The 27,112-nt window shown below is 39.1% G+C and overlaps 1 protein-coding gene across 10 annotated transcripts in view; it reads right to left on the bottom strand.

Moving 5' to 3' along the window:
- Positions 1–24,276, bottom strand: part of PCDH9 (protocadherin 9) — a 673,118-nt gene extending 648,842 nt beyond the window's left edge. For 9 of the 10 annotated variants that reach the window (XM_014895357.2, XM_088159734.1, XM_088159735.1 and 6 more), the window contains exons 1-3: positions 24,236–24,276; positions 23,635–24,072; positions 19,235–22,404 (exon numbers count right to left, since the gene is read on the bottom strand). In XM_014895357.2, the coding sequence (XP_014750843.1) occupies positions 19,235–22,270 (3,036 nt within the window). In that variant the 5' untranslated portion in view covers positions 22,271–22,404; positions 23,635–24,072; positions 24,236–24,276. Of the gene's footprint in view, positions 1–19,234; positions 22,405–22,972; positions 23,555–23,634; positions 24,073–24,235 lie in introns of those variants that run through there. The other variant, XM_088159733.1, reaches the window with a different exon arrangement.
- Positions 24,277–27,112: the final 2,836 nt, after the last annotated feature.

The following is a 27,112-nucleotide window of genomic DNA, read 5'->3' on the forward strand; positions in this document are numbered from 1 at the left end:
TATCCTTCATGAACTTAGGATTTGGTTATATTGTGCACAAAGCCAGTACAGCTACTTTTAGATCAAGTGTTACACATAGCCAAGTTTTCCAAAAACAAGTCCAAGCAGGTAAGCCTATCACTGTTACCTTTGGAATTGAAATCGTAGTTGTACAATAATAATGATCATCTTCAAACAAAGAAAGAGAAAGTCAAATCGGAAGCAGTTTAATATTCACCTTCAGCAAGAGGAAGATGTTAATTTCCAGCTGTTTCCATTTTTAATTGATGATTTTTTTTCTGTGGTGTGTCAGCCAGCCAATTTTCTTCAGAAAAGTGCTTCTATTCGTTTAACTCGGTAAGAACTACATGCTTCTTATTGGTCTACTGCACCATGGGGAAGGGATAAAATATGAAAGCAAGGATTTCTTTATTCTAGCCAGGAAAATTAACTGTTAAGCTCAGTGGGAACAGAAACAAAGGTGGCATTTAGATATAACTAATTTAGTATCTAACCAAAGCAGAGCCCTCTTGGAGAAGAGAGAGACCAAGGGAATGCAAAATTGTACATGAATTATTTCTGAGTGAATTCCTATAAAAGCAGAAGAACTTTCTTTTATGCTCAAATGGATTACACACTTCCTTTTAAAATATGCACATTGTTCACAATTTTTAAAGATCATTTAATGAGCAACTACTGCTAAGAAAGAATACTCTTTCTTTTTTTTTTTAATACATTAAAGTGCAAGGGCCATCTGGAGGTGAGGCTGGGACTGCTTTTTAAAACATAGATTGTAGGACAGATCCTCAGCAGATATGGAATAGCTCTGTTAAGTTTATTGTTCAATTAGAATGCAATGTAGCTATGATTACAGATTGCTTGCATTACCATATGTTAATAAAATACCAAACATGACTTGCAAATTTTGTTCTTTGCTTTGTTTTGGCTCCTTTTAATTGCTTGGATTTTCTTTAATTGTAAAGAGTGTATTTTGAGGGGATAAATTCTCATTTGTGCTGTCAGACCAGGCTAATCATACCCTACTTAGCTTCACTTCTAAAGACCTAAGATTTTGCTTGAAAAGGGGCTTAGACGCAATTGATTTGTGTTCATTAATCCATAAACATTTGATTTCAAATCAGATTGCCAGCAGACATAACCTCTCTGCATTGCTACAACAGAGACTTGATTTGATTAATCAAACAGCTCTGATTCACTGGATTGTCTACAGAACAGTTGTCCCTGACAATACTATGCAAATAGCTGCTGATGTGGTACTGGCATCCCAGATTTCTAAAACTGCTGTTTTTCTCCATTAACACATCAACATTTTATATCCAATTCAATTTTATTCTTTTAGATAAAAATATATATGTTCTTATGCATAGGATATACAGTTTTTAATCCATGTTCTACCATTTGCTTTGAAAATAAGTGTCACCTATAAGATTTTATTTCTCTATACCTTAGTTTACCCTTAACTGAAAGAGCAATATTGATACTTCTGTATTCTAAAACACCTAAAAGTATATAAACTATTATATATATACTTCTATGTGTGCTACGATAAATAATTTTTTTCACATTTTATTTTTCAGAAGCTATGCAACAATATATCTCAGGTAAGTGTTTTTGCCTGTTCTGTTTGAAAGAGCTATCATTGATACAGAATTAAATGCATTGGTTTGGGGTACAGGAAATCTTTCTATTTTAAAATTCCAAACCCAAATATGCTAATTAAGTCTACATATTTAATAGTGGTTGTTGATAAAACAGCACAATCCAGTAACATGCAACAGATGCATGATTCACTTCATAACAGAACATGGTTACTCCATGGGAGTATTTGCACTTTCTCCTGAGAAATAACACAAAGGTGTAAAAAAAGTAGGCCTGCAGTCAAAGTAAGAGAGAAGAGTAAGAATACTTTTGCTACATTTGGTTAGGTAGGAAGAAAGTAGGAAGAAAAGTCAAAGTGCCTTAAAGAAGCAGAAAAGCTAAGCTTGTAGCATCAGTTAAAAAAAAAAAAAAAAAAAAAAAAAAAAAAAAAAAAAAAAGGGTCACAAAACTTTAATCAATACATTTCTAAAAAGTGACAGTTCCCCAGTTCCCAAGCCCCAGAAGAAAAAAACTTCATGGACTTCAAAGTTCAAGAAGAATCATGGACAGAAGTCTTTAGGGGAAGCAATAAAAACTGTGAAAGAAGCAAGTACCTACTTTTTTCCAGCAGTGCCTTAAATTTTGCAGCTCCCAACTGAGGGCTGATACCGTCAACTGGTTCACCCTGCTGGTTGACCCTGAGGAGCATTATGCAGCTACCCACTGATAAAGACCCATCTGAACCTACCAAGATTTGTCAAGAAAAAATATTCTTAATTAAGCTGGTCAGTTCTTCAGTATTCTGTCAAATAAATACATTAGCTCAGAATAAGCAAGAAATCTCAGCCATCCTATGCTGACTCTGCCAAAGTGCAGATTGGTTAGATGATGTTATTTCTCTTCTTCCGTTTGAAACAATCTGTTTCTTCTTCTTATGATTCAGAGAACTGAAGGATGGACCTTCTGGTATGATGTTAGTCTAAACCATCATATTGTTTTGGTAAGCTTCTTAACAAGTAGTTCTATATATTAAACTGAGTACTGTCAGTACTCCTGTGAGATAAATTAGCTTGCAAGCATTATTCAGTGTACATGCAGCCTCTGCTCATTGAACATGTAATAAAATGATAAATTAGATCACTCATGGGATTACTGACAATGCATTTATGTTTCATAACTTATATGTATTAAATTTAAAAATATGTATTTTAGTACTTGCATCAGTTACTTATGATTTGTGCTAGATTTTTCTTGCTGAAGTTTTGCAGCATTTTGAACCACAGTGTGTTTAATTGCTTAAAGAATTACAGAACAATTGCTGATTTCTATTCAGGTTTTTGGCAGAGCTTGAAGTGTCAGTACAAGCGGAAAAAAATAATTTGCTGTTAGAAATAAAAAGTGCAACTGTCTTCAATATTATATTGGCAGAAATATGAGCAATTTTCACAGAGAAATGGAAGCAAAATTTGAGGAAAAAAATTTGAGAAATAGGTTCTCAAGGAGGAGAGAGGAAGGGGAAAGATCCTCTTCACAACTCTGGAAGTAGCAAGCCTTCCTACATTAGCAATCTTGATTCAAAACTGGGATGTGGTCAAAACCGAAACTTCTTTTAGAATTTCAGCTACTTTCAACTGGACTTTTTCCCAGCATGCAGATTAGGATAATACCCTGTCTGTGTAAAAAGAAAGGTCTACGACTCCAAGCAGCAGGAGTGCTGAAGTCAAAGCAGTATTGCTTGACAGAACTGAATAAGGAAGTCTGAATGCTGCACTTACTTATTTTTGTTTTTATTAACAGGAAAGATGTGCCCCATCATACACTTGTATTCATTCCAAGCATCTATCACCTCATTTTGTGTATGATGTTTTATTGCTTGAAGATGATTCTCACAGCCTGAGCTTAAAAAAAGAAGTTTCAACTCAATTGAAATGCAAAGACAAAATACTGCATTCCTCTCCCAGTTGAGCTTTTATTTAATGTGCCAGATTAAGGAGCTTGCTCTACTTTACTGGATCAGAGTCAACACAGTTTGTCCAAGAAACTCAGAGATAAGGGGGAAACAGTTCTTAATCAGGCAAAATTCTCAATAAAATAAATGGGCACTTTGCCCAAGTATGTTCTGCAGAATTTAAAATTGTTATGTTTGCCTCTGCTATGTCTGAAAAAGTGGACTGCTGCTTTTATACCTATATTTTGGGACAGCTAACTCAATATGGAAGAGAATAAAAACAAACTTCTTCCTTCCTGATGTCAGTTTTTATCACACTTTAATCAACTAGGAATCCCCTGAAGAAAATTCACACAGCAAATTGGAACAGCATAATCTGAAGCTCCAGTGGGTTTGGATTAAGTACAAGGCATTTTACCATTGTGTTAAACTACTTAAAAATATACAGACCCATGGACCAGAAATGTGTTAATTTTTTCCCCCCTGTGATTAGAAAATAGCATCTATTTTATAATTGTATAAGTTCCTGTTAGGGGCACAGACTATAACAACTACACTCAGAAGTAGTTAATTTCTTAAAACAGTAGATGCAGTCTGATTTGCATATTCAACTGTTTTCATCAGTATCCGCCTCAGCCTTTTTCTGTTAATTTCATGCTTTTCTGCTGTTCTTAATATGTATCACAGATACTAAAACCTGAAACTCAATTTACATAGCTTGGAATTTTTTTCCAGAAATGTTTATCTTTAGACAATACTAAAAAATGTTGTCTGTATGTATAAGTAGCTCAAAAGTGGGCCATGACAGAAAGTGTCTATGTAGTATCAGAGATTATTTCAGTGTGCAGAGATTATTTCCCTGCATATCACCCTGCAAACAGAGTAACTCAAGAAGTCAGAGCTACGTATTTGGTACACAGCTATAGTAGAGCTACACTTATAAAAGCAGCAGCTTGGCAGCTCAGAGGTTAAACTGGTAATTGTGAAAAGTGACTGAGCTTCAGCTTCCATAGTTCTTGTTATTTAAAGTGAATTACTTCTTGTTTAAACCCAGCTACTACTCAAGAAGCAGCAAGAGAAGGATAGGTGCTACAGGACAGAAAAAAATGTTAGAGATCTTTGCATCCCTGTCAGCCTGTTTGTGGGAGGAAGAAAGAGGGATTATCTCACAAATGTGAGGAGGCAGATTCAACTCTTGATTACAAGCAAAACCATCAGGGAAACAGTTGTGATTTCACAAATAAAAAATTAATGAATATAAAATAAGAATTGGGTTCAGATAGCCTTTACTTAGAGTAAGTAGAGTTACACGCAGCCCTAACCTAAAAAGAAAACAAAAAACAAAAACAAAAACTTGGGAGTAAATTATATTAGCATCTTTTTGGCCTTTGTCCATGACTATAAAATGGCATTAATATAAATGTGACTCAGACTTGAGATCCCTGGTCACTACTGCAGCCAAGAGCCTAAGTATATGAAATCTCCTTGGCTCTGATAAAGCACTAGTGCTAAATTCTGGGAAATGGTAACACTGATTCATCTCAAAACAGTCTATATATAACAGCAAGACTAGGCACACATAAAATTATGCACTATCTTGCCCCAAGGTTAGCAACATATTCCTAGTAGAAGGAAAAATGTTATTTTCATTCCCTGTAATCATGTGATAAATAGCTGTAGGGCAGATTCAGCAAGATCTCGAAGGTTATGATTTTACAATATAATGAATGTATGTCTAGCTCTCTGCCACCTGAAAAAGTAGCTAAACAAAGCAGGACTTGTCAGTATTTTGCTTATGGCAGAAATCAGACATTGTCCAGAACCCTTTGTGAGACACACTGCTACTTCTTAACTAGTTTGATTACAACATTCACTCCAATACTTCAGCAGCTCAGCTTTCCAGCGTATGGCATAATTGGAAGCAGCAGCCAGCAGGTATCACATGTGAATGGAAAATGTCTCACACTGAGTTAACTACTGACTGTATCAAATATGTGGTCTTGTAGGTAGGTTGATGGGGGAAAATAATGCCTATAAAAGTATATTGAAATGAGAGGATGGGTGGAACACCTGTGCAATATATGAGGCAAGCAAATTACCTAAAAAGTTAAAAAGTAAAAAATATCAAAGAAGTCATTGAAATTAGCTCAAAAATAATGAGATGAGACAAGACAAAGGAACGTTTTAAGAGATATAAACCCCAAACCTATGGACAGCTTCAGGAGAAACTTTAAAGAGGTGAAAGGCATACACTGAGAAGTGCATTCTTAGGAGGAGGCAGACTCAAACTACTGAACAAAAAACTCCAAGAAGGCAACTCATGCCCAGGACTGCTTCCGTCAGTTGCAAAGGAACTGACATTTGTTCCTAGTCAACTCATTTATTGCCAACATGGAGTAGACCATGGATGAAATGTTTTATTCTGATCATGCTTCCTATAAAATACTGTGGTTTACTTTAGCAAAAATAGAATACAGGCACATATATCCCACCACCATCACGATGTAATAGCCTGTGCTGAATTAATGTTTGATTTTGGTGATTTATATCACTCCACCTTAGGGGGTGACTGAGTTACAGCCATTGAATGCAGCTGCAATCATTGGCAATTGAGCATAGTTTGCAGAACAGTAACATCAACGTTGAAGATGTATGAAAATGCATTGGAATTACACCAGATGGTGATAAAAGCCTGGCAGGAACACTTAGGGGTACCTCTGCTAATATCATCAGTATTATACGTGAAAGTCCAAGAACTTTAGTTCAACCACAGGACCAAACTGTATGGTTTTGCCAGACAGTAGGACAGACTCACTCGGCATCACTTAGGAAGTGTTGAAGGACATAGAGTAAGTACACACATAATTCATATCCTCAAAGGCACCTCACTGCAAGACAGTGCAGCATGATTTCACACTGAAGTAGGTAAGGCAGTATAAAATCCTGCTAGTGATAAGGTATTGTAGATTCACATGTACATAGCCAGTAGACACCAACCCCAGGTGAATTGTTCCAGGCTGACCTCGACCAACTAAAGGTACAAAATACCTCTTGCTTGTCTCCACAAGGATTTTACATTTAGGCAGATACCTCACAACAACAATCTTGATATAAAACACTTTTTTTTTTTTCAGTGAAGATAGAATCTTAAAAAAAATGAGAAAAAGGCACATCATGTTCAAAGAGTAATGAGTGTACAGCACAGTTCAAATGTAAGTGAGTTTAGGTCTACCTCAGTCAATTGCATTGTGCAGAAAAAGAAAAAACTGAAATTTCTCCCTTTATATTTCAAAAGATTTCTAAGAACAGCAAAATTTACAGGAGAAAATGTCAAACAAATTGGCTTCACAGATAGATAGAGCCAGATTATTTCTTTGTGTTTACAAGACTGAATATTCTGTTGCAAGAGTTAATGCGCTTTGTGGGAGTTACTATGGCATGGTTTATAAGATTCAGCGAGATGTGGTGGCAGCTCAGATTTCATGACAGAATGCTAACTTATCTCTGATACTGAAAAAACTAATGAGGTGGTATATTGTTGAAGAGTGGTGTTACATGCAGAGATATGAAGGATTTTTTGGTTTTTCACTATCTGTGTAACTGTATAGACATAAAAGTAATGAAAACCCAAAACAGGTAGCAAAAGCCTAAGGCTTTAAAGCTAGAATAAAATTGTGTCCGTGTTTTCTAACGGAAATATGATAAATTTAAGTAATCTCAGAAAAAGCCCTGATACTCCCACTAGCGTTTATCACTAGCCCCTGATACTCTCACTGCTGGGTCTAAGGTCTCATGGGTAGTGCTTAGGTGAAGATCACAATTAAGCTAACACAGGCAATTTATTCTCATGCTGGTTTTATTCAAGTTGAGGTAATGGCACAATGTTAAACAATCTTAAGGATTCTCTTTGTTATGTTTGTTGCCTATGGCTTGTAATTGAAGGTGCTATCACAGCATCCCTATCAGATGCCAAATGTCATGAGCAGTAGCAAGCAGGAGCACACAGTGCAGAGGGCTCTCCTGACCCCCAACTATCTTTACTGAGGACAGCAGGATGTAAGATATAACACTTTCCAGTAGCTAGAGGCTTACTGAAATGAATTTCCACAATGATGAATACAACTAAAGCTGGTATTTAGCACTAGGACTTGAAAATGTTAAATAATACCAAGTGTGAGACAGTGAATGCAGAGCGTTTTTTAATGTGGTCACCACTGATCCAAAGAATCAAAGTTCTAGAATTAGGAATTACTTCTGTGACATACTTTTGACAGATAAATACCACAGATGACAACAAGAAGTACTTTGTCTGGAGGTGATCTGCACCATCTATAAAGCTTCAGCAGGCACTGAATGAAACTGCTCTACTGAAAAGTGCTCAGCAAACTGCTTTGAAGAGTAGACTCAAGGATCACTGACAATCTGTATATCACAGCAGCACTGCCAGCTTTCTTATTAAAGAATAAGTTTTCCTACAAGTTCAGTCATCTTTAAACCATTTTGAAATGTAAAGATATATGAATGTTTTCATCTCTCCTCCCAATCTCCCTTTCAAATTGCTGAATTCAAGAAGCACTATCCAGTTACTGAGCTACAATCTCCTCTCTTCTGCTTTTTGATGTACATTTTTTGTTCTTGTTTTCAGAATCTATTTTCTATCATAAGTCTGTGAGATAGCACATCTATTACAAATTGTGAATGCATTATGCCATATATGAGAAAAGTATGAATGATCTTATAAAAAGAAAATAAGTGAGCAAGTAAAACCTATTAAATAATTATTTTGTCTACTTGTTTTAACTGCAACACATATAGCATGGCTTCCCATATTATGCTGCTATCTGGATATGCTTCCAAATGTTTCAAATCCTTGAATCTTAAAGAGCATGGTTCATTAAAAGTATTTGTGTGGACACAAGCAATGTATGGTTATGAGTTGGGTGTACTACAATAGATTGTACATAAAATGTGCCGCTTCTGCACTGTGATACTATTTCTTTGAGGGGGGAAACTCAGATTTCTAATACGTGCATGAATATGTTTTACAAAAATACACATGCTTGGAAAAGAAAAGAATAAAAAGAGAAAGATGAAAGGACAGAAACAGTATCTCATAAAAGAAAGAGCTGTATTTAAGCATCAGCCAAATGACACTGTTTTTCATATCATTTATAGTGGAAGCTTGAAGACTAAAATACTTCACAAGCCATTAGTTTCTTGGTAATCTGTGACGGATTGGAATGTTTCTTAATCAACTGCTAAAGCACAGAAGAGGGCCAAAGCCTAGATTCAGCAAAGCTGAGTGATATTGAAATCCAGGGATATTCCGTGGGGATGTTATCAATAGACACATCACAAAAACATAGAAGTGCATTAGTTTCTCAAACCTCTCAAAAAACACCTATGCTTTTGTCCATTTCTTAGTCCAGAATTTGAAAAATCACATTAAGAAACAAAAGTTCTGATTTGTATTCAGGGAAGCAGATCAAAACCCCAAGAATGTTACAAGATTGAAATTACTTCCTGAAGGTTCTGGACCGTGCTTTGCCAGAGGCAGTTTGAAAGCCTACACAGCCCACCCAGAAGGGGTCCTGCCCTACTGGTTGAATACTTTGGGATGCGTGAGGTTTATTGAACGCATTAATACTAGAGCAAGAATGAAGAATATCAAAATTAAATATATTTAAGTCTCATTCATATTTTCATCTCATTCGCACAGGATGGACATTTACAAAATTCATACAGATAGTCACCTACAGCTCCATTGTCCACCCAGACTGTACCAGTGCTCTCAAAAGAATGGGCATTAGAAGCCAAGACTAACAGGGTTGGAGTGACCACACTTCACTATATCCATGTTTCTCATCTGTTACCCCACTGTAGAAAAATATTGCCATTTTTAAATTTGAGGGAGAAAAAGGATGTTGTAAAATGAAAATAAAATGCCAATCGCAGAAGTGGATCACCTATCTTGTCTCATTTTGTACTTCTGCTGATTGACAACCTGGTACTCTTGTAGCATACAAAGGCAAAAAATCAGGCGTTCATTTCAAACTGAAATGTTTGACAGATGTAACAGCTTTCTGCAATAAAACTGATGAAATCTCGAATGGCAAAGTCCGTCTCCTGTACAGTAGAGAGATTAAATTTCAACAGGCAATGTTTACTGTCCTTAGCAGATGCAGATGTAATTTGGGGGGGGGGCTGGGGGGGGGGGGGGGAGGAGTGTAGTTTGGTTGGTTGGTTGTTTTTGTTTGCTGCGGTTTTGTTGGTTTTGTTTGTTTCTTATTTATCTGGAAGAAGTTAAAAATATGGGAGATGACTAGGGCTTTGCAAGTGGTACACAGCCTACCTCCTGCTGCTCTGCACGCTGCAGGCTTCAACAGCATCCATGTTTCAGAGAACTGTTGTCACAAACTGAAGGCAATTTCAAATTCTCTTAGCAGTAACACTAGCATGTCACTGATATTTTGACCTGTATTTTTGCAATGGTGAAACTGAAACAGTCTGACAACTGACTGAAAATTCATACTGCTATAGACACATACCTTTTACCAGAAAGGTAAAAGAAACATTTTTACACTATAATGTGAATGGTCTGTACTAAGGTTCGCAGAACAAGGTACAAGGAATGTGCAGTGCTGCAGAAAACCAGAAATACTTAAAACAGCACCAAAACAAAATAACTGATGCTTCATTGCACCACCTTACTAAAATAGACAGCTAATGGCCAGATAACAATTTAATAAAAAGTCAGTAAGGCTCTTTCTGATAATTTGGAAGCCTTTCAATTTGAGTAATAATCTAAAGGAGACTTTCCCAAAGGCAACTGTGCACATATATTTTTGTGCCTACATGCACTATTCAAATAATATCTTCACTAAAAGAAATACATAACCTTAAAACCCTTCTCTTGACCTCAGTGAGAAATAATATTCTTCACTAGGAAAGTGAAGAATATGGATCTTCCAAATTATACTCTTCACTGGACGTGGAATGCATTTCACCAAGCTGTGTTGCTCAGCTTTGACAATCAGCTTAAAGCACCATATTTTCTTCAGGGTGGGGTAAATCACAAACCCACTGAAACAGATTAGACTTGTTATAGAATTAGAACTCAGACAAGATCAATCCCACCATAGTGTCATAAGAAGCAAAATGCACTGTGTGTGCAGGCACTACCAGCTAAGTGTACTGGTGAAAACTGTACAAACGATACTTTCTGTGAACATCACTTACAGGAAAGGCTAGATCCACCATCAGAAGCTGGGCACCTGAAGTAATCATGACGTTCAGATATATTCATCACATGCTCTAAGAAGAGGGACTGGAATAACAGCAATATTCCCAAAAGCCATTTCACTGAATGAAAAGCTACTAAAAACAGAAGTTAAATATCATTCCCCTTCAGACCGTGTATCCTGTCAACACAGGAAGGAGGTTTTCTCTTAAAATTCATTAGTCTGCACCATTCTCTGGACCTCCTGGATCCCTTCCTGTAAAATCAAGCTTTGATTGAAGTGAAAGTGAAGAATTTCTTCAAAAAAATTTTTGGTAAGGGAAGATAGACCTCAGTGGTCAAAGCATTACACCATGAAGTTCAGCAGAGCAGCTACATAGTTCATATGTAGAAACATATGTATCCTAGAGAACCTTTACATCAGAAACACAATTGTTTCCATAACTTTATGTGCTTTGAAGGAGACAGATATTTACATCCAGCAGGCTTAGCCATTTAGGAGATACTACTGCTGGCTACCAATCAACAAGGGGCTGGAGAATAGCAAAATACCATTCATAATTGAAGCATGGTCTTCCTCTTGACTTTTTCGGTGTTTTAAGGTTGTAAGACCATACAAAGGATACGCTAAATTAGTTCATTTGATGAAAAATATTGTACAGGCAGATATTTAACTCTTTTTAATGATAAGGAAAATCAATAAGAGATTTTTTCTTACTAGTAACACATGAAAGCCTAGGAGGTGCTAAGAACATCCTTCAGAACTACCAATGAAGCATCTGACAATTTCACTGGAAGGACTGAGGGCAAATGAACAAATATCAGTTTCAGGCTACAAAATGTTTTATAAATCAATGTCATTAGCGATTCTCTTTCAGCTATCAGCCAGTGAGAATATCCAATTTCATTTTCTGGACAGGGAAGTGGTTGTCGTTTAAAAACTCTGCCTTTCTGCAAACCTGGTTGGGGAAACAAAGGAAGAAAGAAAAATCTGACTACTGATCTTTCCCCTTTTATCAAATTCAGCTCAAAAAAAAAAAAAAAAAAGGATTTTAAATTCACTTCACTCCTGATTAATTTTACATATTTTTTAGACTTTGGAAACAGTATCTCAAGATCATCCTATTGTTTTTATAAAGAAGTTAACCTTAGAAAGAGCTGCAGGTGGAACTAGCAGATTGGATTCAACTTCAAATGATGAACTCTTCCTCTAGAAAGAGGCTCTTTACAATCCTCTTGTAACAGGAAGTGTGCATTTTCCATATCAACTTTCAAGTAATAATATTAATATTTGTGCACAAAAAGTTCAGTGTGACATTTCACAAAATAAATCAACATCAACATCAGGTCATAGGAAACGACACATTCTACACACCAAAAAAATCCTGACAAATGAAGAATTACAATTTTTTCTCTCTGTGCCACAGAAGATGCAGGATAACCCATGTCAAGACTTTAAAACACATCTCCCCCACCCCCCCCAGCCCCCTCACCTCACTTGCTGCAAAAGAAAAAAGAAGCAAAAAATGGGTAACTTTTACAATTGGTACCATTTAGAGACTTCAGTATGATTACAAATCAAATTTTTAACTACTTTTCTCTGTATTATCACATATAATTCACAGTATACACAAAACCCAAAAAATAAATCGGGAATGAAGGCCAAATCATTCCAAGATTTGAAAGCCCAGATACTTTTAGAAAGATCAACATGAATTTTGTACCAAAATTGTAGCCGCCTTTATGTCTTTCTGAAACCCAGTGGTCCCAGGAATAACACAACACATGGAAGTGTATGGCTACAACAATACTGATGTTCAAAACAATTTATTTTTTTATTTCAAATTTTCATAATTTCACAGCCAATGAAAAAGTAGCAATATCAATTTAAATTGTTTTCTGACAGAAATAGCTCTTTCTGCTTCAAGAGAGAGTTTAAAGCTCACTTGAAAATCATCCATTACAAGAAAATTATTGCAACTCAATTAGGAGGAACTTTTTTTGTATGGTGTTTTAATTATAAGGGAACAGTTAACATGAATTTTGTCTAGACTAGCACTTAAAATCTCAGTTAAGTCAGATGCTAAAGCCCCTTAGGCAGCAAATGCCTTTCTAAAAGATAGAAACCAACAAAAGATGTTCTCCTCCCTCCACACTTCAGTAAAATATGATACCATCCATTCATCTCTTATCTACAGCCTGGTAAATCTTTCCACTCAATGGAATGTTATCTCATATAAACCAGAAATGAACTGATTAAGTGCCCACATCAGTGTACGGGGATAAATCATTTTACATACATTGTGCCACAGGCTGGAAAGCTAAAGAAATAAAAGAAGGAAACAAATAATACATTATTCTATGTACTTTTTTTCTTCCATGAAGACATTACAGAATGTAAGAAACACGGCTGTCCTTGAATAGCAACTGAGGAAACTTATGAGTATACATTTTACAGACCACCATGATGTTCTGTGAAAGCAGTGATACCAAAAATTCAGGTAGCACCTGTAATTCCTGTTAGATCTTTCTGAACACTGTATGTCCATTTCCTCAGTTAAATCCTATAGGTTCAATGCAATTAAATGGTAGAGTAAGAAGATACAGGATCTCCTGAACTAAAGGAAACTTGAATCCAGCTGTTCTTGAACAGAAATTGCCTAGATGAGGATCTATCCATAGGCATTACATATCTGGCCCTTGGACAGTATTTATCAAGATAAACAATATTGCAAAAGTAAGAATCCTAGAATTGATAGATCAAAATTACTCAGGACTTGAAACCTGCACTTCAGACAGGTAGACTGTTCCCATAAAGAGTTGCTGAATGTAAATGGGTCACAGTTTTCATATCTTTAACATCTGCTGTTTATACCCAAGAAAGCACATCAGGGGCAAGAAAATTAATTCCCCAATTGCTGTCAACTGCGTTAGGGAACAGCAATAAACAGCTTACTGTAAGCCTCTAGCTACAATAAAATTGCTGTCAATAAAGTGTGGCTGATATGGTTTTGCTGTGCTAGAAGAAGAGATTCTTTAGAAATGAAAATCTGAAATGGAAACTAAAAGGATTCTCCCTTGTTCTTATATACAAAAGAGTATTACCATAAAATTGCAATAGCATAAAACTCTCAAGATCCAGTTCTCACTCACGTGTGTGGCACAAATTCCTTAGCATATGTGAAACTTTGGCTGTGGATATTTGGGACAGATGAGACTCCAGTGATTCTGATAAAAAATCTTTTGCACAGGAAACATTTAAAGAGAAATGAAGATTACTAAGCTTTTACTGTCTGAGCTGTATACACAAAAAGTTCTCTACTCTAGTTTAGCATGTCTACCCGTCACTATTGAAAATGGTATTATAGCTTAGGGTTATGTTCAGATATCCATTATAACTCCCAGTTTTCACATGCTCTTAACTTTCTGAAAAATTCTTCTTTTCAGCTGAAATTTTGCATGCTTGGTCTCAGCTCAAAGATGAATTTCTTTAGACAGTTCAGTGAAATCTGTTAACCTATTTTTCAGTTATACAACAATAGAAAAAATACACTGTACATTATCACCATTTCTAATATTTTAGTATACATATACAAATATACAGAACTAGAAAACAATTGAATTTTACATGCAGACACTTTTCCAGATGACTAGTCCTCAGCCAAGACTAATATCCATGCTAACACACAAACCAAGCTAAGCATACAAAAGAATGTATGTATTTTTTATTTATACTAAGTGATGAAACAAGGCCACTAAAAATAATACTGCACGCAGAATTGTGGAATGCTATGGTTACAGAATTTTAATATTTGCAGGTGACGTAAGCTCTGCACTGCTGTTCCAATGCAGATTTCCATCAACTTATGCACCTTGAAATTGCTACTCTCAGCATATCAAATTAAGAGTCATTAATGTTTTCAGCTTTTCTTTTCTCTTACATAAACTCCAAACTTACAAATTTAAACACTCCAGAGTAAGATAACATCAATTAGATTTGCCACATAAAGCTTAAGTGATGTGCATTGATCAGCAGGAGCCTGCATACTTGTTCCTTGTTCAGGCAAGAAGTCCATTGGCTGAAAAAGGAATAAAGCAATCCCCACAGAGCTTATGTTATTGAGTATACGAATAAAAATATAGTTTAATATGGAATGTAGTTCATGTGTCATTCAAGCCCCAAATCCTTAATTTCTGTCACTAAAGCACAGAAATACAAGGACATATATTCAACTTTCCTGAATCTTCTAGAACTGTGCACATTTCCAAAATTTCTAATTTATCATTTTGATTCAGAAAAGTGCTTATAGTGTGCTTATGACTTTTTCTTGAAGACAAGATCTCAAGTCAGTTGGACTTTAGGGATCTGCTTCATTTTTGCCATGTTAAATGAAAGTTAAGCACATGCCTAAATGCATTTTGATTAGGAATGAAGACTGAAGGTTTTGCCCATAACCTATACTGATACATATTTTTAAACCTGCATTATTCGTCACTGCTGTGCTTTAAATCTGATTAAATGAAGTTGTTATAATTTAAAATTGGGATAACCATAGTAAATTGGCCTTAATTTCTTTTATTATTTAATCTATTGTTAATCTAATGACATTGAGTAGGAGTTTTTGTCTGTTTATTTGCTTTTCAAAAGAGGTCTTTCACATAGAAGAATACAACATGCCGTCTTCTGCTGTATTTCTATGTAGCTGTTTGGTGTAATGACTTACTAATTTGAAGCACATTTTAAAGTTCAATCAAATACTGAAAAGAACACTGATTGAGAAGCCTGCATAGATTTCAGTATTCTTTATGAGTCATAACACTGATTTTGGAAGCTTAGCTATATAAGCTGGTGGTGTGCAACATCCTTTCCATACTCCTAATTATGTGAATTAGCATTTAGAACAATCCCAAGTTCAAGTATTCAAAAATGCTCTTTTCAGAGCATCCACCAGGTTTACTGCAAGATAGGCACTTGAAGGAGGCTTTGGTTTTCATACTGGGTACTTGAGAAACATCAGTCTGTACAATTCAAAGTCACATGCAAAAAACTTAACCACAGAATTTCCACTAAATTTATTGATGATTGCACAGAAATTTCCCACCAAAAAATATCCCAAAATAACCCACAAAATTCCCCAAACATCTAAGAATTTTTAAATTGAACAATATATTTTAAATTCTAAAAGATTTTGATTTAAGACCCAGTTGTAACAGATTTCTAGGGCCACATGCCCATCAAAAGTGTCAGGATTTTGCTTGACTGAAGTCCAAGTGCTGACTTAGGTCTCAGCTCTTTGCTAATATTAATGTATCTGCAAGACACACTGTGTGTGCATTTACCTTGAACTAAAAGAAACTGTAAGTAAAGAAGGAGGATGCTGGTATTTCTTATCCTATATATTTATCCTATATTTCATCTTTCCCTATCTTAACATCATCCACAGCAATTCCCATGTTCTTTACAAAACACACCAAGTTACTGAATATATATACATAACCTAACTCAACATTAGATGCAGAGAAATTAGTTGTGTTTAACCTGAAGAAAATAGTACAATGACACAGAACTAAGTATCTCTTCCTAAAGGAATTTGTAAATTTTTTTTCAGATGCTGTGGCATTAGTACACTACTGTTCAATAAGATCTTTAAACATGAATCCTTTGCTTAAAGGCCATACTTTATCACAAATTAAAAAAAAAAAAAAGAAGACCTATGACGGTGTATTTCACTCCTGTGCCAATGAATATTAGCGAAGATGTATCCTAATTTTAGGAAACACAGGCAGAAGAATAGGAAAATTGCTAATGATTACTACCATTGATGGTTACACCAGTCCAGCCAAAATTGACAAGGAAGCATAAAAAGACTACCTCCTGTAACACTCATCATTGGGAGAAAAAAACCCAAAAAGACACTATATTGTTCCCACAGAATAAAAAAATACAAACTGAGATGAAGTAACTGTCTACCTAAGAAAGAATTGCATTTTCATTTACATATAATGATACAGCTTTTTCAAGGAGCAATCCAAATCATGAGTATCTGATGATTTTGAAAAGGATACACTAAAACCTCAGTGAAATTTGAATCAGGTCCATATATAGTTATAATTACAGATACTATTAAATGGAGACCAGCGTACTTAATGTAATGAATACAGATAACTCTGGAAATACTACCAGTTCTTTTTGTATGGGTGTGGGAGTTTTCTTCCCCTCATGTTCAATTTTGCCACGCAGAGCTTACACATTCTGTCAGGTAAAAAAAAATTCTGGATGCCCCAACTGCCTCTAGAAACTATGGGGAGTTAAGACTAATTTTTCTGATAAGAGTTTGGAAAGCTAATTTACACCTAAATTGACATAATCTCAGAACAGAAAAGGAATGTGTTGTTTGGGGGGATTGCATTTTGCAACTAAAACTGAGGAGAAAACTTCAGACAAGTAAGCAGAGACTATGCAGAACTCTTCTATAATTTTTGTTTTGTTTTTGTTTTTTTTGTTTTTTTGTTGTTGTTGTTGTTTGTTTGGGGTTATTTATTATTTTTTGGGGGGGTTTTTTTGTTGTTTTTTTTTTTACGCTGACAGTGTGTGTAGGATGCTGTGAGATGGCTTGGGGAGTAGACCCTTCTTTAAAGCCCCTTACAGAGATGAGGGGTTTGTGAGATTCTTCCCTGGTGTTTTCAGTGTCTCCTAAGAGGGAGCCGTGTCAGAGCAGCTACTTTAGCAGAACTGCCTCCAAAGCGCTTGTTTTATTCTTAGCATCCTGTCAGTGTGACACCTCACAGACACGCAAAGTCAGGACACACTTCTGGGAACGGCACATTCATCTCAGATAAGGCTAACGCAGCAGTAAGAGGATGACTTTGTCCTTAACTTGGCTACCGTCAAAATCGCTTTGCAAAGACAAGCCTAAATGTGTCTCGCTTGGTTCCCTAGGATCCATATCCCTGATCAACTCAGACAAATCACCATCACTCGGAGGGTACTGCGCCCGCAAGGAACAAGGATGCGACTGCCAGCACCGACCGAGCCTCTGCGGCCGGGGAGCACGGGGGAAGCGGCGCGATTCCAGCCGGGGCCGGGCTGAGGCAGGGCTCCGGGGCCGGGCTGAGGCAGCGCTCCGGGGCCGGCACCGCGGCGGGCGCAGCCGGGGCCGGGCTGAGGCAGCGCTCCGGGGCCGGGCTGAGGCAGGGCTCCGGGGCCGGCACCGCGGCGGGCGCAGCCGGGGCCGGGCTGAGGCAGGGCTCCGGGGCCGGGCTGAGGCAGGGCTCCGGCCCGGGGCCTCCCCCGCGCCCCCTCAGCCTCCCCGCGCGCCCCGGCCCCCTCACAGCCTCCGCAGCGCTGGCGCGGGGCCAGCGCGCGCCGCGCGGTGCCTTGGCGCCATCTACGGGCCGCGCGCGCGCGCGCTCCCGCCGCGCCCGCCGACGAGCGCCCGTAAAATGAATTAAGACAGCACCGCATTTAAATCTTTATTAGCAAGGAATTATTAGACCTAAGAAAAACGAAACAAAACAAAACAAAAACAACCTAATGCTGGATTTGGTTGAAATATGAGTCTCTCAGCCTCCTAATCCCTCTTCATATGGCGTGTTTCACAGTTTAAAATGAGATATGTCAGATCACTTATGCATTACTAAGATGAGAAAATATTTACAATGGACTGACTTTTTTTTTCTTTTTCCTGCATAATTCAGATGTATTCAGAGAACGCATTCCTTTCAAAAGTATGCTTTGGCCATTTTTTTAAATATGCAGCAAACTGTCTATGCTATACCAACTTTCATCTATTACAACAAAAGCATGTTGAACTCAAACAAGAGGAAGACTTACGTATGGCTTAGTTATATCCTACCAATAAACCACGTGCTTCACTGATGAAGTCGCTTGGAAATTTGGCTGTCTTTGTCAGGGGAAAAAAGAATTAACCCTTTTATTAACACTAACTTAGAAAGGTTCCAAATCAGCTTGAACTGGAAAAGAAATTCAAGCTAACTCACTTTGAACTTTGAAACAATGTAAATATCCCTTCAACCTTGAAGCAGTCAAATTTCTGACTGAAATTTAGCACATACGGAAACACTTCTTCAGTAAGTTTTACAATGGGACAGTTAAATACTGGGGAGAAAAAAAAAAGGGTTTTTTTTAGTTTTGTTTATGCACATGTATGTGCACATGCACAGAGGCATAACAGTCCTCTAACAATCAAAATTCTTCAAAACTCAAAGCATCAGAGGCAAACACATTTTGCAAACACATGGTTAAGCCCCAGGTAAATGATAGAGGCCAAGATTTTTGTTTGTTCTTGTTTTTGGTGTTTGGTTTATTTTTTTGTTCCCCCCATAATGTTAACTAAATTAAATTAGAATGAAAAAAAAAAAAAACCAACAACACAGTGGCACTTTTAATACTGGTTGATCGGGCACTTGTATGCAGTACTTATAGACCAGTAAAAGTGCTCGTTTACCTGTCTGGTGTGTAAGGGGCCCTTTGTCTTGAAGCCTCCTTGGGAACTGCACTCTGAGGCACTGAAGTGATCTGAACTAGTGGAAGAGCGTTTGGAAAGGGTGTCACAACCACCAACAAAGGTGTTGTCCAACGGGAGTTCCTGAATCACATGGTGCTTTTTCACTGAAACTGGAGTGTCAGGTTTGAGATGAAAAGCAGACTGTGGAGAGGCAGATTTGTAATGCTTGGCAAGATCAGGACTGTTAGGCTTAAAGGTTGATGGTGGTGCTGTGCCCCAATCAAATCTTCCTATACTTTGCTCCTCCAGCTCTGCTGGAAGGCTTATTGTCCCGTTGATAGGTTCATGAACTGCATCATCAGGTTTGGACTCCTCAATGGTCACAAAGTTCAAAAGGGAGCTCTTTGGAGATTTCCTTTTCTTCCTTTTCTTTTTCTTGTTTTGCTTGTTTTCTTGATTGGGAGACATCCACTCAGCACCTTGCTTGCTCCTCTGGGCAGCTTTGAATCTGGAGGCATGCCGACAGCGAACAAGAACTGTGACAAATATCACCACTATGACAACCATGGCGCCCGCCACAATAGCAATCATGATTGTGAGATAGTCCTCATTTTGGTAGGGCTGGCTACTGTCCCCTATGTTCCGATCCAAAGGTGTTTCCATAGTCCTGCGTATCAAGTCATAAATATAGGAGGCATTTCCAGCAGTATCATTTACATATAAAAACACAAGCACAAGAGTATGCAGGGATTTGGGATAGCCCAAATCACTTATGTTGACAACTAAGCGATGCAGCCCCACGTCATTAGGAGTTGGTTTTTCTTCCAGAGTGATATTGCCTGTCACTGGATCAATCCGAAACAAACCCTTGTTATTGCCGCTTACTATGGTGTACTTCAGCTCAGCGTTCATGCCAGTGTCTATATCCACAGCAAAGACTTCGGCTACTACTGATCCAGGAATTGCTGAGAGTGGCACTAGCTTAAAAGAAGTATTAGAAGGTGGGTAGATGACAACAGGACTGTTATCATTAACATCCATCACGTTTATTGTCACTTTCGCTGTAGAAGAGCGAGGAGGTTGCCCTCCATCCACTGCCTTAACATCAAAGGTGTAAGAGCTCTGCTGTTCTCGATCAAAAGAAACGTTGGACTTTATAACTCCAGAGTATGGATCCAGCACAAAGTTTTCATTGTCGTTCAGGATGGAAAGGGTCACTGCTTTATTTTCCCCAGCATCTGCATCAGTCACTGTGATCACTCCCACCGTGCTATACTTTGGTAAGTTCTCCGATACGAAAAACTGGAAATGATTATGAGTAAATTTGGGACTGTTGTCATTTTCGTCCAACACAGTAACAATTACAGCTGCTTGACTCTGCAAAGGAGGGGTACCGTTGTCTCGGGCAGTAACAGTGAAAATGAAACGTTCCTGCTCTTCTCTGTCAAAAACTCTGGAGGCTGTCAAAACTCCTGTCTTTCGATCCAGATCGAAAAAGGAGGCATTAGGACCAAGCTGATAAACAATGTCTGCATTTTTCCCACTGTCTTCATCTGTGGCACTAATAGTTGTTAAGTATAGACCACGTCGGTTGTTTTCAGAAACTGACAGCTCAATTACAGGCTGGCTGAAAATTGGAGGGTTGTCATTTTCATCCTCCAGCTTAACTCTTACCAGGGCAGTCTGGTTCAAACTGGGCTTGCCAGAATCAGAAGCCACAATTTTAAAGCTGAATTCTTTGGTGCCCTCATAGTCCAACAAGGAAGAGGTCTCTAACAAATACTGGTTGTCGTAAACTGCTTTCAAGTGGAAGGGGACCTCTCTCTCAATGAAACAGATCACTTTGCCATTCACATCAGTGTCCTTATCTGAAACCGTAATTAGGGCAATCTTTGTATTGATGGGATCTTTCTCAGATAAGTATACTGTGCCATTGATGGGACTTATTATGTACCTGAGGTCTATGTTAGGAGGGTTATCGTTTACATCAGTGACATTGATGGTGACAGTTGCCCGGGCTGGTGTAGAGCTACCATCACTAGCCAGCACTGTCACTTTGTGAATAGCAGTCTCTTCTCGATCTAAGGACCTCTGAACTGTAATCAGCCCTGTGGTGTTGTTTAAAGCAAAAAATCTTTTGGTTGCAGGGGCGACTTGGGCACCAAAAATATATCTGATTTCTGCATTGCTTCCTATATCAGCATCTGTAGCATGAAGCTGAATTACAGAGGTGCCTACAGGGGCATTCTCTGGTATATGGACCTCTACTTGACTCTCTTTAAAGACTGGCCTGTTATCATTGACATCACTTACTGTGACTTGCAGGATAGCTGTGCTGGATTTCTGGGGAGTACCTCCATCCTCCACTTTGATTTTCATCACGTAGGTGTCCTTTTGCTCTCTGTCCAAGTTCTGCTGCACAATCAGCTGAGGCCATTTCTCCCCTTCTGGAGTTTCTACAATATCCAGTCCAAAGACACTCTGCCCGTTTAACAACTCATAGTGCTGCACACCATTGAAACCTGTGTCAGGATCTGTTGCTGATGGGATTGGAAAGCGACTGTTGATCAGAGTGTTTTCTGGGATGGAGATATTGATGACAGGGGATGGAAACATAGGCGCATTGTCATTAGTATCCTTTACAATGATTTTTATTTTGATCAGCCTAAAAAAGTCATTGGGGAGAATCACCACTTCAAGTTCAAAGAAACACTCGTTTTCTTCTGCATAGGAAGCTCCAGCACATAGTTTTTCTCTGTCTATTCTGTTAGACGTTGTAAAGATTTCCCCCGTGTTACTGGACACTTTTACCAGAGGTGCATCCCCTGCTTTAGACACCAGTCTGTAGACAAGGCTGGCACTGGTCCCTGTGGCAGCATTGATATGAGAAATGTTCAAGTCCTTTGGTATGTTCCCTATGGGCACGTTTTCAGGCAGCTCCTCTCTAATAGTGTAAATAAGTTCTTGAGCTATAGCAGAATCCAGCCTTAAACAGGCAATCAAAGCGGCCAACAGGTAAAAATCCCTCAGGTCCATGATAATGTTTTTATTCTCTTTTCACGGATTTTAGGACTTAAAGGTTTCCAGAGAGGAATGATGCGCGATTTGCAAGAGGAGGCATGCATGGACTGCAGGATGCATTACATCTCATTTCTTATTTGGAGACATCACTGTCAACACAACCACACAGAACAGCATTATTGTTTTTTAAGGCATGATAAATCCACAATCTCCAACTACTACTTGTTTTTGCAATGCATGCTTCCAGCAGTACATTTTCCTAGTGCTCCCTTTTACAAGCAAGCCCTCCGGACAAATGCACCAATATCCCATCGGCTGCATTTGCTCAGAGCACGAATGAAAAGAACTACTTGCAGGATTAAAGGTAGCTACTGTTTCGACACGTACTTTCTGAATAATTTCTTGGTACACCGTGTAATCTATAACGTGCATTCCCCCTCTACCCTCCTCCACCCAATCATTTGGTGCAAGTAAAAAACCTTCCCGGACTACTTCTGGATTCTAACTGCTATGTCAGCTGCCAAATGTAATTTGCTGTTTGCTTCCACACGTATTTTTTAGCTCTTGCTAACCAGATTTTTCCCTGCTCGCTGTGCCTTGCATGCTCCTCTGTAGCTATCGTACTGGGAAATAACCACCCGGACATGCTGCTGCTGCAGCAGTCGTCACTGGCTACTTCACATCCCTGTTAACTGATGAGACAATAACAGGACTTACAGTTTCTTACACTCTCAGCTCAATGTTTCTTCTCCAGATGTTGGATACTTCTCCTTCTGTTTAATAACCTAAAACTTTATCTGTTTTTAAACACAGTCTAAATCAGGAGGCTGGAAATTCCAAACGTAACTTAGAAGCAGGGAGCAGGTTTACAGATGGGGGGAAATATACATTTTCTGATGATATGAGGAGGAAAAAACGGTGCAGCCTTTCCCCGTTGACACTGATCTCCCTTCAGGATGATATTAGCAGCTGCCACATATAAATACTGCAGACTAATAATGCAGGTGAAAGAAAAAAAAAAAAAAGGAAAGCGACTGACAGACTTCTGTTTGCATGCACTGCTAACCGCGAATTATCGGGGTGCAAGGCTGCCAGCACCTACAGTTTGACGGAACTAGGCAGCCCTAAGCACTAATCTTATCTGCATTAAGCTGCACGGTAACTGATGCCTGTGATTACTTCCAGCAGAGTAATGCAGGTAGGGATGCAGAGACAGCGAGTAGGTGAGCCTTTCCCACCAACACCAACTGAATCCCAAACACTGAGTCTTTCCCTAGACGAATATACTGCGTGTTGGCCTTTTTTTTTTTTTTTTTTTTTTTTTTTTTTTTTCTCTTTAAAGGAAATGCATCCCAATGTAAGGGTAACTTTGCACTTACGTTAGTTGTCTACCTTTGACGATCTGCTGCAGCTAAGCAATGATCTGTTCCAGCAGATACAGCACAATGCATCTGGTAAACCACCAGTTTTGGAGAAATCAGCAGCAGCCAAATGCTTCCTCCTCGAGATATGTGTTGCTTCGGGGTGGCAAATTAGCAACTCCAGGGAACAAATTCACAGTTCTGTCGTTAGTCATCCTCTCCACGTTTGACTCCTATAAAGCAGCGATCCTTTGGGTGCCTAACGTGCACGCACAACCCAAACAAACAGCAAGAGAAAAAAATCCGGTGCACTTCTCAGAGCGGGGGTATTTTCCACTCTGCACTGCACACCATTCCCGTCCCTCTCTCGGCAGAGCAGAGGCAGCTACATGAAGTCTGCAACTTCTGACTGGAAATGGCAAGAGTTGGTCTGGCGGTGCTTCTCCCTCTTTAGCTCTGGGGTGACAGTTGCCAAAAAAAAAAAAAAAAAAAAAAAAAAAAAAAAAAATTAAAAAAAACCCTAATAGGTTATTGCTTTAGTGACGGGAGGAAGCGGCGGCGCTTTCCCTCCTCCCTCCCTCCTTCCCTCCCTCCCTCCCAGCCTCTCTCCCTCACATACGCTCTCTCCTTCTCCCTCTCTCTCTCTGAACTGAAATTCTTGATATAACTCTCAATAAGCCCAGAGGGAGGGTGGGAGCGGAGCGAGGCCACCCCTCCCGCCGCACCGCATTGGCCCGCTCGGGCGGGGGCGGTGGCTGGCGGAGCGCGGCCGCGGCATTGGCCGCCGGGCACGTCGCTCCCCGGGCCGGCCGGGCGGAGGGGGCTGCGCGCCCCGCGGAGGGCAGCGCCGGGGGCCGGGGGACGCGGGGAGGCGGCGGGAGCGGCGCGTTCCGCCGGAGGAGTGCGGCGGGAACACCCGGAGGGCGGGCGGGCGCTCCGCGGGCGGGGGCGGAAAGCAGCGCCGGGTTTGCGCGTAGCTGAGGGGTAATTGGGGAATAGGGGTTGGGTGTGCGTTTGGGTTGGTGGTGTGCCTTGAGGTTTTGGGGCGGCTGGGCATGCCTCAGTGCGTGCTCGCTGTCGCTTGCGCGGGGCAGCGCGACCGCCCGTGGTGCGGGTCGGGCCCGGCGCGGAGCGGAGCGGTGCGGTGCGGTGCGGCCCCCACCCGGCGCCGCGCAGGTTCGGAGGCAAGCGCCTGCCCCGGCCCGCCTTCGCCCGGTTCGGCCTTATATTTAATACATGCCCTTTCATCTATAATTCAGGCTGCTCTGACTCCAGCCCTGTCTCGGCTCCCATTTACGCCTGCACACCTTTCTCCTTCCCTTTCCCGAAGGGTCAACCGAGACACTCGCCAAGGGAGGGAGAGAGCTACTCTGCTGGTTTGGGTTTTGTCTGCTTAAACATTGAACTGGAAAAGATTCCTCCTCTCTGTGGTTTGATAAATAATAAAACTGATCGTTTTGCCTTCCCCATAAATGACACAGGTAAATTATCCAGCTAGCCACAAAGAAGCATCATATGCCTGGAAGACACTGTAATAAAATGCCAATGTATTATGATATGAGTGACCTCAAAAGTGTGACAAGAAGATGATTATAGTGCATTATCTATAGTGCATTATATGTAGTGCCTTTTTCAACGTTTTCTGAAGCATGAATGAACCTTTATTTGACTGTGCTTTTATTGCTAGCTTTTCTCAGCTTGAACTTACAAGCTGAATGATAGAACCTATCCAATTTAGTATGCCCAGGTACGTGGCCAAGCTGACTGCTGCTTCTTGTTAAGCCTTTCAAATATATATGCATAGAAAAAAAACAAAGATAACATCAGCATTTGACTTTTTCTGTATGAGGTACTATCTCATTTGCGCATTTTCAGTGTATAGCATTGGTGAGCTACAGACTGGAGTCCTACCTTGAAGATTTTACATTTTCAGATGCAGGCTCTTAGACTCCCATATATATATGCACATAGGATTCACTATTAACAAATGGTTGAAGCTGCTTGTACCTCTCAGAGGTCAGTAATTTGCATGGCTTGGAATTGTGTGCTACATACTGATAAATGTACATATCCTTGCAAGTCGTATGGCTGCAGACACTGTATGTGAGCATTGCACATCCTGTAATCCCATGATGCGTAAAGATTAAACACTCCTAGTTTTGCTGTGCTTTGTAGTTGTGTCCAAAATACTCTTGTTACAGATAGGCACAGAAAAAAACACCCTGGTTTTGATGACATCAAGTAACGTTAGAAAACAGAACTGGATCTAATAATAGTTTAAGGAAAATGTTCATTATGTAATACAAGGAGGATGGCTAGAGCCTCAGCACTGAAAGTCAAGCAAGTGACATGAAGGAGCAACCTTACTGCCAAACCACTTAGAAAAAGAATTCTGTGAATGAATTAAGTATGCAGTTCTTTTGTCTTTTAAAATACAAAGCAGAACAGCCATTAATAAAGGAGATAATTAGAACTGCTAGCATTCTCTGTAATGCAGTCTGCTTCTGAAATACGGCATGTTTATGTATGCATTAATAATACACACATTTTTCCTGACACTAGTCATATCACAGCAGTATGGCATCACAGACGTTTTATAGCCTCATTCTAGTAACATCACAGACATATAACATTCTTATTCTAATCACACCATAGTCATTTCAATGTCACATTGTAGTCACATCACATAGCCTGGTAATAATTATTTAACTTTATTGCTAAGCTGAATAGTTTTCTGTTTGCTCAGGGATGACTTAAACCTGTAGTCAGAACCTATTAGCACATGCTCATAAATGAGCTCTTCTCATGTACACAGGATTAGACTCATGAAAAGTTAGGAAGAGAAAAAAAAAATCAGTGAACTAGTGTCTGTTGGACTTAAATCCAATGCAATCACAAGTCACAATAATAGCACATTTTTGCTGTTTTCAGAAGTAATTTTAGAAAGCCAACAATGTTTACATGTAGATCTGTCATGTTAATGTTTATGTGCTTGCTTTAAAACGCTGTAGTTCTTTAACTAATCATACATTATTAACCTCATGGAAGAGGCACGTCTTCATACTGTTGTATTTGCACACCAGATTGTAAAATTGAGGCCCAGAGTACCAAAGGGGCTAGAACTGCCACAGCTGCTTCTAATAATGGTAGAAAAAGAACAGAAAGGGCTGAATTCCTGAGCAGGAGCTGGAATCACCCAGTGCAACATTAATGCCACCTCTGCTGTGTGAGGAACTGCTCTGAGACATGTCCTGTGCTCACTTGAGTAGCCATGTTTATCCTCTGGTAGATGTTTATTCCAATGTTCTTATATTTGAGAAAACTGCAGTATTCGATGTCACATACACCTCAAAAGCAGCTGTGGTGCTGTTATTTGTACTGCTGCTTAATAGTTGCCTTTCTTTACCATCATGGGTTAGCCTTTTGTCTATATATAGGAACACTGTAAGCATAATCACATCACAACCTATTAAAATGACTTCTGTATTATAACTTA

This window comes from Sturnus vulgaris, chromosome 2, assembly GCF_052056855.1.
Source record: "Sturnus vulgaris isolate bStuVul1 chromosome 2, bStuVul1.hap1, whole genome shotgun sequence".
In the NCBI taxonomy this organism is placed as follows: Eukaryota; Metazoa; Chordata; class Aves; order Passeriformes; family Sturnidae; genus Sturnus; species Sturnus vulgaris.